The sequence below is a fragment of the Miscanthus floridulus genome, chromosome 18, assembly GCF_019320115.1.
Source record: "Miscanthus floridulus cultivar M001 chromosome 18, ASM1932011v1, whole genome shotgun sequence".
Taxonomy (NCBI): domain Eukaryota; kingdom Viridiplantae; phylum Streptophyta; class Magnoliopsida; order Poales; family Poaceae; genus Miscanthus; species Miscanthus floridulus.
In genome coordinates this window covers 14,587,311-14,603,012 of record NC_089597.1, presented here as the reverse complement: position 1 = coordinate 14,603,012, position 15,702 = coordinate 14,587,311, and the positions used below count along the sequence as shown (strand labels likewise).

The 15,702-nt window shown below is 48.4% G+C and overlaps 3 protein-coding genes across 4 annotated transcripts; 2 read left to right on the top strand and 1 right to left on the bottom strand.

The window, feature by feature from the left end:
* Positions 1-229: 229 nt before the first annotated feature.
* Positions 230-2,265, top strand: LOC136521427 (uncharacterized protein At4g22758-like). The gene is made up of 2 exons (XM_066515165.1): positions 230-1,162; positions 1,274-2,265. The coding sequence occupies exons 1-2, from the start codon at positions 808-810 to the stop codon at positions 1,354-1,356; spliced, it is 438 nt and encodes a 145-aa protein (XP_066371262.1). The 5' UTR covers positions 230-807; the 3' UTR covers positions 1,357-2,265.
* Positions 2,266-3,492: 1,227 nt separating this feature from the next.
* LOC136523331 (uncharacterized) lies at positions 3,493-6,387 on the bottom strand. Its single transcript, XM_066517049.1, has one exon. It carries the CDS (start codon positions 6,385-6,387, stop codon positions 3,493-3,495), a length of 2,895 nt encoding a protein of 964 aa, XP_066373146.1.
* Positions 6,388-9,645: 3,258 nt separating this feature from the next.
* On the top strand, positions 9,646-14,522 carry LOC136522516 (uncharacterized). 2 transcript variants are annotated; one of them, XM_066516330.1, is made up of 5 exons: positions 9,646-9,941; positions 11,614-11,718; positions 11,851-11,917; positions 13,298-13,446; positions 13,536-14,522. In XM_066516330.1, the coding sequence occupies exons 2-5, from the start codon at positions 11,695-11,697 to the stop codon at positions 13,947-13,949; spliced, it is 654 nt and encodes a 217-aa protein (XP_066372427.1). In that variant the 5' UTR covers positions 9,646-9,941; positions 11,614-11,694; the 3' UTR covers positions 13,950-14,522. The 2 variants fall into 2 exon arrangements, with proteins under 2 accessions (XP_066372427.1, XP_066372428.1); XM_066516331.1 differs by having other exon boundaries at positions 11,611-11,718.
* Positions 14,523-15,702: the final 1,180 nt, after the last annotated feature.

Below are 15,702 nucleotides of genomic sequence, written 5' to 3'. Positions count from 1 at the left end.
CAGCCCTGGCGTCATACCAGATTCGGACGGCGGCCGGCCGGCCCGTCCAAACCTTGAATCCACGGCAGATCCGAAAAATCCGCCGGAGCCCGGACGGGACTCGGATCGGTCATCGCGCCGCGCCGAGGATGAGGCGGCGAACGGCCGGACTCGGAACGGGACAGACCAAACGACAAGACCCGTTCGGCGTCTCGTCCGCGCGAGCGCGACTCGCCGACGTAGGCAGAAGGCAGGGCAGCGCTAACCGCCTCCCCCGGTTAGCACTCGACGAAAGCAGCGGACACGCGGATCGGAACGTGGCGTGCAGCAGGCCCAGCGCCGCGCCGTGCCGAGCCGCGTCGCGTCGCGTCCACCCGCGAAGCGACACCTCTGCACTCCTCCACTCCCGTCTCGCCTCTTCGCCTTCGCGCGGCCCTCGATCGAGCACCACCACAGCACCTATCTGCCTGCACTCTGTGGCCGTCAACTTGTTTCCCATCAGCGCATGCAGCAGCAGTGGTGGTCGTAGGAATCCATTACTCGTTTGGCCACGAACACACAGCTAGGCTATACGTGATGCCCTGCAACCAGCCACACGTGGTCCAGATACACTAGCCGTGTCAGTGTCACCCGGTGCAGGCGTGGCCTGCCCTGCCTAACAATCACGCTCGCCGCGGCGACCAAGTACTCGGTGTATCTCCTATATCTTCCCGCCCGCTCGCCGTCTCCATCCACCACCCCCCACACCGCCGCCGCACATGCACGCACGAACTCACCTCCATCGACCGCGCGTTCTCAACACCGCCTACAAGAGCGAGCCAGCCCGCCATGCCGACCGGCAGCAGCGGCTCCACCCAGACGCTGGTGGCGCCGATGCACCGAGGCGGCGGCGAGCCAGAGACACAGCCCCACCGCCTGCTGCTGCAGCGCATGGCGCCGCTGTTTCGCCCGGCGCCGATGGACAGGGACAGGCGGCTGACGCGGCTGCTGGTGAACGTGACGGTGGACCGCAGCCTGTGGCCCGTCCACCTCGTGCTGGGCGCCGACGCCACCGTCGCCGACCTCGTGCGCGCCGCCGTCGCCGCCTACGTCCGCGAGGGCCGCCGCCCGCCGCTCCAGACCGGGACGGCCGCCGACGCGGCGGACGGCTTCGAGCTGCATCTCGACAAGTACTCGCTCGAGAGTACGTGCACCAACCTACATTCTGTCAGGTTTCTTTGGAATGGAGTTTCATTGCATCGTATCGTATCGTATGGCAACTGACGATCGGTCGATTTCTTTGGAATTCTGTCAGGTTTGAGGCCGGAGGAGATGGTGCTGGACCTGGGCTCTCGCAACTTCTTCCTCTGCGCGCGGAGATCTGCGGCTGCGGCTTGAGCTGATCGAGCTTGCTTCGTTGGATCATCGTCCGTCGGACGCTCACCCTGTCGTGCACATGCATCGTCGTAGGAAGAGCAGAGCAGTAGTATGTATAGTACGCATCCAAAAGGCTACGCCTCCATCAGGTTTTCAGGTTGACGACGCAACGCATCTTGATCTGCTTCTGTAAACCTGTATACTCGTGTAGAGAAATGGATGTGGATATGTCACGCTCTCAGGATACAAGGAAGGGTTGCCGGCGTACGCGCACGGCGAGGAGCACGGCAAGCCGCCTCAGAGACCGGTCAGCACCGGGAGGAGAAAGAAGGATCGAAGATTAGGTTTTCCTTATTGCTGTCCGCCCAACCGCCCACACAGCAAGTTCTTGAACTGGGTACCAAAACGCTACTGGGCCAAGCCCAAGAAATACACCCCTGTGACATACAAGTCGTCTTACGGGCCCATTAGCTAGTGCAGCCCAACACTACGCATGGCCTAAGGCCCACTTCGTGACAATCCCGCCTCCTTAAGCTGCAGCGCGTCCTCGCGATGCCGTAGTCACCGATGCCAGAGCCCTGGGAATGAGGTCGGAGATGGTAGCCGCTGGTTCCCAGGTTGCCCAATGCATCGGACAGGACTCCCGCTGCACAAGCAAAGAAGGAATAACATGACGCCCAACCAGACTAAGACGTTCAGCCAATACCTGAGATGGTGGAAGAGTGTCCATGGTAAGCAGCAACGGCAATTCATCATCTGTAGACAGAGACACATCCTGAGGCAAGGCCTTCTTCAGTTGGGAGACATGTAAGACCGGATGAATCTGACTGGTGGCTGGAAGTTGGAGCTTATAGGCAACCTTGCCAACAGTTTGTAAAATGAGATAAGGACCAAAATACTTATAACTGAGTTTGTGATTGGATCTGCGCTGAACTGATTGTTGAATGTGCGGTTGCAGTTTAATATAAACCCAGTCACCCACAGCAAAAGTTCGTTCTTGGCGATGCTTATCTGCCTGGTGTTGCATGCGCTGCTGTGCCCGAGCTAAATTCTGCTGGATGTGCTGCATCATAGTAGTTCTGGACTGAAGCCAGTCATCAAGATCAGAAACTGTGCAAGTGTCTGTGGCTGTGATGCCGAAGTGTTTGGGAGGGTGGCCATACAAAGCTTCAAAGGGTGTGTGTCCATGGGCCGAATGATAGGTTGTGTTATACCAAAACTCAGCCAATGGGATCCATTGGGCCCACTTCTGGGGACAGGAATGCACCATGCATCTGAGATAGGTTTCAAGGCATTGATTCAATCGTTCAGTTTGGCCGTCGGTTTGTGGATGGTAGGCCGAACTCATATTGAGCGTTGTGTCGGTGAGTCTGAAGAGTTCTTGCCAAAGGGTACTAGTGAAAATCTTATCTCTATCAGAGATGATGATGGAAGGCAAGCCATGCAGTTTATACACATTGGCCAAGAATGCTTGAGCTACAGATAAGGCAGTATAGGGGTGGCCTAAACAAATAAAGTGAGCATATTTGGTGAGTTTGTCAATGACAACTAGGATAGTGTTAAAGCTTTTGGATTTAGGCAAGCCCTCAATGAAATCCAAACTAATGGTGTGCCAAGCATGTGTAGGAACTGGGAGTGGTTGCAGTAAACCAAGTAATTTACAGTGCTCAGGTTTAGCTTGGGCACATACCTCACAAGCATTAATGTAATCTGTGATAGACTGCTTCATATGTGGCCAGGCAAACAGTGATTTTACCTTGTGATAGGTGGCAGTAATGCCACTGTGGCCTCCCAAGCCGCTAGAGTGAAGAGCCAATAAGACAGCGTGCTGTGCTTCCTTATGATTTCCCAACCAGATTCTATTTTTGTACTTGATCAGCCCCTCACTAAGAGTAAAGCCCTTGTCATTGGAGCCAGTAATACTGAGCTCAGTGAGCAACTGCTTGGTGTGGTCATCTTGCTGATACCCCTCCAAAATGATCTCCAACCACTTTGGAGTGCTTGCAGTGATAGCAGTCAACGATACAGGCTCAACTTGTCTTGACAGAGCATCGGCAGCCTTGTTTTCCAGACCCTTCTTATAAAGAATTTTGTACTGCAAGCCCAACAGCTTGATGAAAGCTTTTTGTTGCATACCCTCTTGTAGCTTCTGCTCCCCTAGGTGAATGAGGCTCTTGTGATCAGTGACAATGGTGAATTCGTTGTGCTGGAGGTAAGGCTTCCACTTGGTGATTGCCAGAATGAGTGCCATTGAGCTTTGGGCCCCAGGGCCTTGCTGAGATAAGCCACTGGGTGTGAGTCTTGAGATAACACTGCACCAATACCCACAGATGAAGCATCGGTCTCAACTGTGAAGGCCTTGGTGAAATTTGGTAAGGCTAACACAGGTGCTGAAATTAGAGCTTGTTTCAAGGTGTCAAAACATGTTTGCAGTTGTGGTGTCCAATGAAATAGAACATCCTTTTTCAATAGGTCAGTAAGAGGTCGACTAAGGATGCCATAATTCTTGATGAACTTCCTATAATAACCAGATAGACCGAGAAATCCTCTCAATTGCCTGGTGTCTGATGGTTGGGGCCAGTTAGCCACAGCCTCAATCTTCTCAGGATCTGTAGCCACACCCTGCCCACTAATGATATGCCCCAGATATTCTAACTGTTGCTGAGCAAAAGAACATTTAGACCTCTTAAGCAAAAGCTGATGATCATTTAGAATTTTGAAGACTTGCTGCAGATGATCCAAGTGAGCCTCTAAAGTTGGACTGTAAATAAGTATGTCATCAACAAAGACCAGGACACATTTCCTCAACAGTGGCTGGAAGATATTGTTCATCAAAGCTTGAAAGGTAGCTGGGGCATTTGTGAGGCCAAATGGCATGACTCTAAATTCCCAATGTCCACTGTGAGTACGGAATGCTGTTTTGGCCTCATCCTCAGGGGCCAACCTAATTTGATGATAGCCTGATCTCATATCCAACTTGGTGAACCAAGCTGCTCCATGCAATTCATCCAAAAGTTCATCGACCACGGGTAATGGATACTTGTTTTTGACAGTGATGTTGTTGAGTTGCCGATAATCAACACAAAAACACCAACTGCCATCTTTCTTTTTGACCAAGATTACTGGGGAAGCAAAAGGACTGTGGCTGGGCCTAATGATGCCATTGGAGAGCATTTCTTTGATCTGACGCTCAATCTCATCTTTTTGTGTTGGAGAGTATCTGTATGGCTTGACATTTACAGGTTTCACTCTAGGGACCAGCGGAATTTGATGATCAAACGCCCTAGGAGGCGGCAAGGAATCTGGATCCTGGAAAAGGTGAGCCTGACTGTCAACTAACTGCTGTACTTGCACAGGAATCATGTCTGGAGGCAAAGGTGGTGTTACTTGACACAAATGAATCAGCTGAGCTATACCACCTTTCCTGAGAAGGCCCTGTAACTTCCTAACTTTGACCTTTGGACAACTGGACAAGGTATCTGTAATGCCCTTTAAGCTGATTCTGCTGCCCTGATAAGAGAACCGCAACAACTTCCTTTTCCAGTGGATCCACATGGGACTGTGTTGCTCCAACCAGTCCATGCCTAGCACCATGTCATAGTATTGCAAGGGCAACACACGAGCATCAGTTGTGAATGTGTGTCCCTGAGACCACCAGCTGAAGTTGAGGACCTGATGGTTGCTCTGAAGTTTATCACCATTGGCCACAACTACTTGAATGGGAGGAGCAGGCCTCAAGGCACAGTTGAGGGCATTGGCCATGTTGGAGCTAATGAACGTGCAGGTGCTGCCCGAATCAATGAGGATGAGCAGTTGTTGATCTTTGACGATGCCATGAAGCTTGATTGTTTTCTTGCCGGAAACACCAACTGCTGCGGACTGAGACAGGGCAAACACCGCTTCCTCTTCATCACTAGAATCTGAATCATTGTGATCAGGCACAATGTCATCTGAGAGCAGCTCCATGAACTCTTCCAAAACATGCAAGGCTACTTTATCTGGACACTTATGGTTGCGACCCCATTTCTCGCCACACTTCATGCATAGACCTTGTGCACGCCGCTGAGCTCGCAATGTGGCTAGCTTGTCCTCCCACTTGGGCTTTGTGTCGGCGGCTGGTGGTGCTCCCAGAACACCAGGAGCTGCAGCAGGCGGTGGTTTGCCAGGAAACTTGTTGAAGTCACGATAATTGCGCTTGACAAAATACTTTGGTTGAGATTCCAACACATCCGCCTGCATAAGAGCCAATGACAAGGCCACATCAACTGTTCTCGGCTTATGTAAAACGATAGCAGCGCGGATGTCAGGATGCAAGCCTTGAAGAAATTTAGTAACAAAAAACACATCATCTAAATGGGTGTTATGCACCAACACTTTATGCATGACAGTTTGAAACCTATCATAATAATCCTGAACATCATTGATTTGCTTAATGCTCAGTAATTCTTGCATGGAGTTATGATATAGGTCTTTCCCAAATTTAGATTCAATAGCAATGCATAGATCAACCCAGTTATCCACCCCATGCTGGGCCTCATAGGTTTGCAACCATAAGGCAGCATGCCCTTTGAAATGGAGGGTACCATACTGAGCCCAGCGATGGACCGGTACATTGAACATATCAAAGTATTTTTCTGCTTTTTCCTTCCAGACCTTTGGATGAGACCCATCAAATTTGGGAAACTGGGCCTTTGGTAAACGGGGTTCATTGTGGGAAGACGCAGCAGGGTAATGAACTGGGGAGGTGGAGGAGGATAACTGACCATTGGCCAGGGGATGAGTGAGGATCAGAGTCCCCCCTTCATTCCCCTGTGGTGATGTGACGACGCCGTGGCCCATGGCCCGCCCCTCTTCCTCGCGCTTCGGGGCCGATGGCGGAGCGTTGTTCGCTTCCAACGCTGCCACACGCGACGTGAGAGTCTTGATCTCCATGGTCAGCTCGGTGGAGGCGTGATCTACCTCAGGACGCCAACGATTGAAGGACTCCATGAGCAGGAGCATGGACTTCATCTGCGCACTGAGCGCATCGAGCTTCTCTTCGGCGGTCGCCATGCGGGAGGTGAGGGTTGGGGGTTTGGGTTTGCGCGCCAGCGAGTGGGGTGACGGAAATGGATTTGGTGGTGGATCGAGGAAAAGCTGGGAACCAATCGAATATGGTGGTGGGGTAGGAATGGGGGAAGAAGAGAAAAACTGGCGGCACAGGAGAATCGGTGACGGTGGAGGTAGGGGAAGGAGGTGGTGGACGAACTGAACGGCGACGAGAACGAATCGGGCGGCGGCGGCGATGGAAGAATCCGGTGTACGACCCCGCGATAACTCCGGATCCAACCGTTAGCGACGGGATTTTACAGATCCGGCATCGGCGAAGGATCGGGAGGCTCTGGTACCAAATGTCACGCTCTCAGGATACAAGGAAGGGTTGCCGGCATACGCGCACGGCGAGGAGCACGGCAAGCCGCCTCAGAGACCGGTCAGCACCGGGAGGAGAAAGAAGGATCGAAGATTAGGTTTTCCTTATTGCTGTCCGCCCAACCGCCCACACAGCAAGTTCTTGAACTGGGTACCAAAACGCTACTGGGCCAAGCCCAAGAAATACACCCCTGCGACATACAAGTCGTCTTACGGGCCCATTAGCTAGTGCAGCCCAACACTACGCATGGCCTAAGGCCCACTTCGTGACAGGATATTTCGTCATGCGAATTCTGCTGCTTGGCTCGCGCTGGTCATGAAACGCGTCTGTCTTGGCATCAGTGGCATGGCCAATTGGCCATGGCTCTCACATTTGCCCTGTTCGTTTGACTTATAAGTCACGGCTAAAAGTATTGTTGGCTAATTTATTGTGAGAGAAAAATACTGTTGGTCGGCTGATTTGTTTCGCATGGACCTGCAAGCGGTGGGACTTTGTGGGCATGGCAGCAGCCTGCCTGCCCGCGCGCGTGCGTACGTGTACCAAACGACGATGGCCGCGTGTGGTGTGGCGGAACCCTGTCAGTAGACATATCGAAGCTGGGCGAATACGCCGCCAGGCACCGGCAGGCGGCAGCACCGACGAGTGGGACTTTGGGAGGACCTCCGTCACTCCGTCGTGCAGCAGCGGGCGTGTCTGGTTGTTTGTTCTGATCCCAAACCTCTTCTGATGACAAGTGTGTGGGTGGTCTCGCTCGGCGGTGCCTGGATCGCGTGAGCCGTGACGACGGCGTGACAGGCTTTTTTGTATTCCCGGTTGTTAGGCGGCCGCACACTAGGTTCGATTTAGATCGATTTTAAATGGATTCATTTCCACTCAAAACAGGCCTAGTGTTCGAACAGGCCTCAGATCGGTTTTGAATGGAAATCGAACCTAGTTTTTGAATACTGGAAATTTTAAATAGAACGTCAAATCACGTGCATAATTTTGGACCAAAACCCAACGTCGGCCCATCTCACTTTCTTGGCCCAACTCGGCCATCTCTTGGACCCTCTTCTCCGCTGCTGGCATAGTTGAAAAGGTCCATCAATCATTTTTTTACGATCGTTTGATTTCTCTTCTCATCTACAAAATCTATTTTCCTAAACAAAAAATCTATACATTTTTTTTACCTAAAATCGCGAGCGCTCGTCCCTGTTCGGCTGCTGTTCGTTTGCTCCGCTTCCTCTCCCAACTCAGTCGCGACTCGCGAGCGCCGAGTGCTAACCCTATCCAGCCGAGAAAATTGGAATTTTGCTGATAGGTGGGCTTCGCCCAAATATTATTAAGTTTGTGAGCTTCGTTAAAATGCCCTTATAAAATGAGTCCAACATGTTATAATATCATTTTAAGATTTAAATCCACTTTTAATATTTTTCACCCAAAATTTTAGCCTGAACTGACCATTTTGCCCCTGAGCTCATTGACCCCTGCCCCCCTCTCGGTCACACGGTCACGGCAAAGAACGGTCGTCTTGGAAACCTGACCGACGCTACGAACAGAAAGGAGAAGGGAGCTCGAACGCAAGAACAGAAAACCGGCGGCCACAAAATCGATGAAAAAGTGGACCAAATCAAAACAAATCATGACCAAACTTTTCACAGGCCATCACAAAGGAGTTGGTGAGCATACTCTAAGAGATCATCGCCCAATTTCAACCAAACGCCGGAAAAATTAGATCACGGCCAAGAATACGAAAAACTCCCAAAAACGAAATTCGTTCAATTTCTTCGTGCTCGACTCGATTCAATCAAATTCACTTAAGGGGTAGCATCAATTCATGTCATAGCACGAATCTAAGCAAAAAAGAACGAACTAAATCGATCTCAAAATGAAGAATCGAAGCAAGAACAGGGGAGGAAAAAACTGAGAAAAAAAGCTACAAAAATAAAATCACAAACACAATCCCTTGAATCCCACACAGAGGTGTTAATTTGACCTCATCAATGGAGACTTGTTCATCTTTGAGGTAAGTAGTGTCATTGCCAATTGGTGCCGTCCTTTCACAGATAAACACCGAGAAGGCAAACATTGGAACAACAGGCATTCTAGGCCAAACCCTAGAACACGAATCGAAGTCATCGAAGGGAAGACTCAGAGAGGCAAAAGCAAAATCCCAAAATACAAGAGGAAACGGGAGCACCTAAGACTGCTCTGTGCCAATCGCGGCACCGTCAAGACCCACCGGCACCGAGCACGAACACCATGAGCGGCCACAGCAGGAGAGAGGGGAGAGGGGGAAAGATGAGGACGACTGGCCTGCAAGGCCATGCTCTGCCCTGCCCTGCGTCGGCCACGCGCACGGCCCAGTGGTAGATCGAGACGGAGGGAGAGGGAGAGGAGAGGGGGCGCCCGCGCTGAGTCACCGCCGCCACGGCGCGCCACCTCGCCGGAGGACGGCCAGCGCGGCGGGCCCTTACGGTGCGCCTGCACACTGGGAGAGGGGGGAGAGAGAGTCGGCGCGACAGCGGCGCGCCACGCCGAGCCAGGCTCGCCCGCCGCCGGGGCTCACGGCCACGCGCAGCGCAGGGAGGCCACTGCTTTCGGGGCCCGCCGCAGCGCCGCCACCTTGGGAGAGAGAGGGAGAGGGGGAGAGGAAGGGGAGGCGACGGGAGCGAGAGAACGAGGAGAAAGAAGGAGAGATGAGAGGGCAGAGTCAATGAGCTCAGGGGCAAAATAGTCAGTTCAGGCTAAAATTTTAGATAAAAAATATTAAAAATAGATTTAAATCTCAAAATAACATTATAACGGGTTGAACTTATTTTATAAAAGTATTTGTACGCAGTCTAAAAATTTAATGGCATTTGAACGAAGCACACCTCGCCTTGCGCAAAATTCCAATTTTCTCTATCCAGCCACCGGTTCCCCCTGGCGCCCTCCCGCTGACCGCCACGGTCCTCTACCACGCGTGGCCGCGCCCCTGGCTCAGCGGCTCCCCGCGTCCCCGCCGGCCGCCATCCTGCTCGTCTGCTCCTGTCGTCCGGCGCCTGGCCGCGGCCGGCGACCTGCATTGGCTGGGCGAGCGCGAGCTGCGACCGCCGGCCGGCGACCTGGTGTCCGCGGCTCCGCGCCGGGCAGGCGTGGCCGTGTGTTCGCGTGGGGGTCTCGTCTGCTCTCCCTCTCCTGGTCTCCTACCAACTGTTGTGATTTCTGAGTCTTGGTAATTTTTCCCATTCTCAGTTCTTGAATCTAAGTTCTATGTTAATGTTGAACTCTTCCCGATATAAGAATTGTTGAATGATTATTTGATTAGATCGATTTTTTATAGAGTTGCACAATGAAGAGGACTAAAATCCTTTTTTCTCTCTCTCCTGCTCCTATGTCAATTATACAACCAGTTCTCTGCTATTTATAAGCTAGTTTTGTTATCTTTCGGTATTAGACTCAGTTTAGACTCTGTGTGAGCGATTCTCAAAAAAACTCTGTGAGCGGTACCTTAACCTAGTGCAGGCAGTATATATGTTGTGATAGTGGCCCGGCGTAAAAATCGACAAGCTCCGCCAGTAGCAGTTCAATCCCCTGCAAAGAATCTTCGTTGGGAACCCTTGCAAGCTTCAGGGAACAATGGCGTGCTCTCTCCCTCTCTCTAAACTCTAGCAGCCCTCCCCAGTCTGGATCTGGTCAAGGGGTACAGCACTGAGCATTTTCACCAGTACCGGAGGGCCAGATAGTGGCCAAAGGATTGTGGAATAGCCATGGAGGACAGCATGCCAAAAAGTGGCCAAAAGATTGGGTAACAGTCACGGAGACCAGCATGCTGTGAGGGCTGCACAGGGCAACCCAAGTCGCCACTCTGGTGCACTGCTGGTCTGCCACTGTCTGGTGCGAATGTAATTCTGAGTTGAGGGGTGTGTGTGGCGTGTGTTGTAGGGCTCTAGCCCCTTTCTTTCTTCTTAATATAATGATGGGCAGCTCTCCTGAGTTTTCGAGAAAAGAAAACTTGTGTGCCAAAATTTTTTTTTCTTGCAATAGGCGATATCGAATGCCGAGGATTGTGTGCTTAAATGTTGCAATAGCCTTGCAATAGGTGATATCGAATGCCGAGGATTGTGTGCTTAAATGTTGCAATAGCAAGATTTTGGATTTTCTTTCCAGGGAGACTTTGGTGCAGTAGGTCACTCAAAATGTTAGGCTATACCTTAGAGTGTTATGATGGAAATCTTGGAATTGGTTTCTTTCTTTGAGTCGGTTTGTTGCATTAGGTGATTCAGAATGTTGGGGACTGTATCTTTTAATATTCCAATGGGAGCATCTTGATGTTGCTACAGACCTACAGTTCTGAAATTGATTTCTTTTCTTGATTTGATTTGTTAGAACAGGTGATTCAAATTGTTGGTGGGTTTTGTAGCAGGCTTCTAAATAGGGTTCTGGGGTGATGTTGTTGTTGCTAATTGGTAGTTCTTGTGTATCAAATTGAACGCCTTGTTCTCCCAGTTGATTGGTTTGATTCATCATTCCAAAGGAGATTAAAATATTGTTGCTGAGCTTCCAATGTTGCAGTCTTATTTTCTTCTATGCCTTTTCTTGTTGTAAGCGTGACTGTCCACGTTGCTGTGGGCATTATCTATTCGTGACTAGTTTGTAGACCACCTTGCGGTTGAGCTGGGCTGCACTTATGAACTTGGAAGATTGCTTGACCGTCCAAACCTAAGTACCCGGAATCCCTTTTTGTCTTCATTGCACGTTTATGTCACACTCTAGAATAACTCTTACTCTCTAGGGATGCTCTGTTACTGTGAAATATAAGAACCTTGGTTACGAGTTGCTCTCTTTAGGTTTAATGTTTGCTCCATTTTTTAATTAACTTTATGTATGTATTCATGGAGAAGTAGGGGGCGGTTGGGCTTCAGGAGCAGAAGAAGCCATACCTGCAGCTGTGCCAATCCTAGACCTGAGTATCGCTGACTGGGATTATGAACCTGAGAAAAATTACCGAGGTGCTTATCCCATTTCTGGACTTTGTGTTTCTGATGGGTGCAGCCAGTACTTCTCTACATTCCTGTCAATAAAAAGATTTGTATTGTAGCCTCTTATGGAAGCCTTTGCTCTTGATAAAATTTGTGGGTCAGGGAGATCAGCGGACACCACCGAAAGGAAGAGTGATGGAAGCCCAAAGTAGTACTGGCTTTGCACAAGGTCAGTGATAATTAGTGGATCAGTTTTTGTTATTAAGTCCTTTCTGCCTGATTAGTTCAATGCTTTAGTTAAAGGATGACTTATTGTAGATTCCAATGGTAAGTAGTCTGAGCCAATGAGGTGACCTAGGGTGTAGAATAGACTTAGGGTGTGTTTGGTTTGACTAATGGGGTGATCCATCACCTTCTCACTCACCCTTTTGTTTGGTTTTTGTGGACTAGAATGGGTTGACTCCCCCCCCCCCCCCCCCCCCCCCCCTCCCCCGCTTATCCCTCACAAACTAATAATTAGTATAACTATGACAAATGGAGGTCATTCAACCAAAGCCATGGGATGAAGTCATGATGCACCATGCACCACCTCATATAGGATGAGGTGATTCCTCAACCAAACACCCCCTTAGTGTCTTGACTCACAACTGGATTATTTGAACTCCATGATAATTTAGAATGCAATATGTAACGGAGAAATAAGTAAGAGAAAGTGACCACTGATCAGTTTTACTGCAGTCAACAAAATTGAATGCCTTTGTGAGATGGTTTGAGTCGAAATGGTGAATGATTATGGTGATTGAGTAAAGCGCAAATGCACTTGAACAATTGTAGTTCAAAAATTTGCTAAGCCTAGTAGGCCATTAGAGCTCGATTCTGAATGAAGGTGTCAACAAACAGAACATAATTAATTGTTTGCTTAGAGAGTGACAGTGAATTTCTTGATGTTGAAGAATTTAATTCAGCTTCATCATATAGTTTAGAAGGAAAATATAAAAAGGAATTACGCCTCACAGGAAAGTTGTCCGGATAACCCCTAAACTGATTTTGTGTTCTTTTTACCTCTCCGGATGTTTCAGTTGGTGCAACCTACCCAATTCTCTTTCTTTTTTCTCCATGTATAAGTTTGAGTTTCGAGCTCAAATTTTGTAGGCTGATAGAATATCATAATTTATGTTAGAAAATGCATTATGAAATTTTCATCATTGTTTTGGATAGCTTAGTAATAAATTTACTCTACTGATACAAAACTATACGAAAACATTATGATGAAAAATTTATAATGTATTTTGTAACATAAGTTATGATATTTGCTATCACCCTATAAAATTTTTGAACTAAAAGATCAACTTTTATGGGAGAAACAAAAAAGACAAATCTTATTAAGGTATAGATTGGATCAAGTAAAAGATTTGTAGGGGTAAATTGAACACAAAATTGTGTAGGGGTTATCCAGACAACTTCCCTATGCAGGGGAGTAATTTAGACTTTTTCCAAAAAAAAAAAACGACCTAGGTTTGGTTTTAATATTTATTCCATATCTATATAAAGAAACAAGAGGACAGTAGACTATGCACATGCAGAACTGATCTCACCTTTGACTTTGTAGTTGTGGAACCCAAGCTATGGTATGGTGACCGCACAAGACTTACGCCGAAGCAAGAAGAAGCTGCACTTGGTTTGTCAAGTACCTGTGGCTCTGGCATTCCAGCATACATTTGCACCATGAAGAAGTCTAATGTTGTGAAGAGACAGATGGTACGTTGTGTCATTGTGTGCGACACCTAAGCATGCCAAAACATGACCTGGTGCTGATTGTCTATGCCTCCTCTGGTATTGTTTTGTAGGCATTCTTAAGACAGTTTAGTAAGCGATACATATTCGCTCGTCTGGGTACCTATGGGTCTGAGACCAAAGTTTTTGCAGGCAGAGACCTGTTTGGTAGTAAGCTCAACTTCTCAATGGTCCATGGAGAACTAAGGCTTCTTGGTGGATGGCCCCTCTTCGTCAAGAACCACCGTATCGAAGCAGGACACATGTGTGCTTTCATGTTCGAGGAAGAGGAAGAGGGTGACCTGTCACTTAGGGTGCATGTGCTAGGTACTGTGCCACTGCCAACAATCAAGCTTTTGCTTGTTTCGTTGACAAGGCACGGGATGAAGGTGGCTATCGAGTTATTGCATGAGACAACGGTATTGGAAACAGCAACATGTGTCTATCTACTCTGGAAGGTGACAAGGGTACCTGGTGATAGAACTTAGGGATCACCTAAGTGTAGATCAGAGGGTATACTCTTAGGAAAATGAGTAGTTCGTCCTAGAACTTAACTGGAGAGAGAGAGGGAGGGGAATAGAAGGACTGACCATCGGGCTTGGAGGAGTTGGAAGCCATGGCGAAGGTGATGCAGCCCTGGTCGACTTTTGCGCTGTGTCGGTGAAGACGGCGAAGGCGGTGGCGCTTTCCGTCGCTCACAGCGCTCCTTTGATCGGTTAGGGTTAGGGTGCCGGTGGGGTTTGTGGTGGCTGCGGTGAACCTCGTACCCTGAGCCCTGGCCCCCACCTCCTTAATATAGCGCTGCGCGATGGGGGCCCACCAGCCATGTATGAGGCTAGGCACCCCCGATTAGGGCGTTGGATCAATGCACAAGTTGGTAGTTGGGCCAACTCGGTGGAGATCAACCTAACATTCTCTTCCTTGATCTCACATTTTGACTTAAACTTAAAATACTTCTCTTTTTCGATTCCATCACAGATTAGTGCATAAAGCGTGTCTTGTCACAACAGTTAGTACTATTGGATTAACAGCTACAACACAACTATGTGTTTTGAAACATATTCTTATCTAGGCCCTTATTGTTCAGGAATCATAGGCTTTCCCTTAAACCCATATCGGCTAAGTGTTCTCTGAATACATTGGGTGGTAAGCCTTTTGTAAGCAGATCCGCAAGCATCTTCTTTGTGCTTACATGCTCAAGACTAATAGCATGATCCTGAACTTTGTCTTTTATAACATAGAACTTTATGTCAATGTGTTTGGCAGCATTACTTGACCTATTGTTGTGAGTATAAGTTACTGTTGGTTCATTATCGCAGTATAATTTGAGAGGTCTATGGATGTCGTCAACCACTTTCAACCTGGGCATAAATTTCTTTAGCTAGTTCACCTGCCCCGTGGTCTCATAACAAGCTACAAACTCGACATACATCGTGGATGATGCAGTGATGGTTTGCTTGGAGTTTTTCCACGATATTACTCCTCCTGCGAGAGTAAATACATACCATGATGTGGATTTTCTATCATCTACATCTCCTGCAAAGTCTAAATTGAATACCCCTCTAAATATAGGGAATCGGATCTTCTGTACGTTAGCATGAGGCTTTTTGTGGCTTGCACATAACACAAAGCTTTCTTCACCATTCTCCAGTGTTCTATTCCTGGATTACTCTGATATCTGCAAGTATCCCGGTAACAAAAGTTAAGTCAGGACGTGTACATATACTTGAGTATACTGTAAGCTTCCGACAACCGAAGCATATGGAACCGTTTTCATTTGATCGATATCAAATTAGTTCCTAGGGCATTGGAATTCTCCAAAACTATCGCCCTTGACTATAGGAGCAGGTGAAGGCTTACACGTATGCATACTGTATTTCTTTAGAACCTTTTCTAAGTATGTCTTTTGCGATAATCCTAAAACCCCCTTTCTTCTATCTCGGTGAATCTCTATTCCTAAAATGAACGAAGCTTCATCGAGATCCTTCATGTCAAAATTTGAGGACAGAAACTTTTTCGTCCCCAGTAGTAGATTAACATCACTACTAGCGAGTAAGATGTCATCTACATACAGGATTAGGAAAATGAATTTTCCATTCTTGAATTTTGTATAAACGCAATTGTCCTCTATATTATCTTTAAACCCAAACTTTCTTATCGTTCCATTAAACTTTAAATACCACTGTCTAGAGGCTTATTTTAATCCATAAATGGATTTCTTCAGGCGGCATCCATATATTC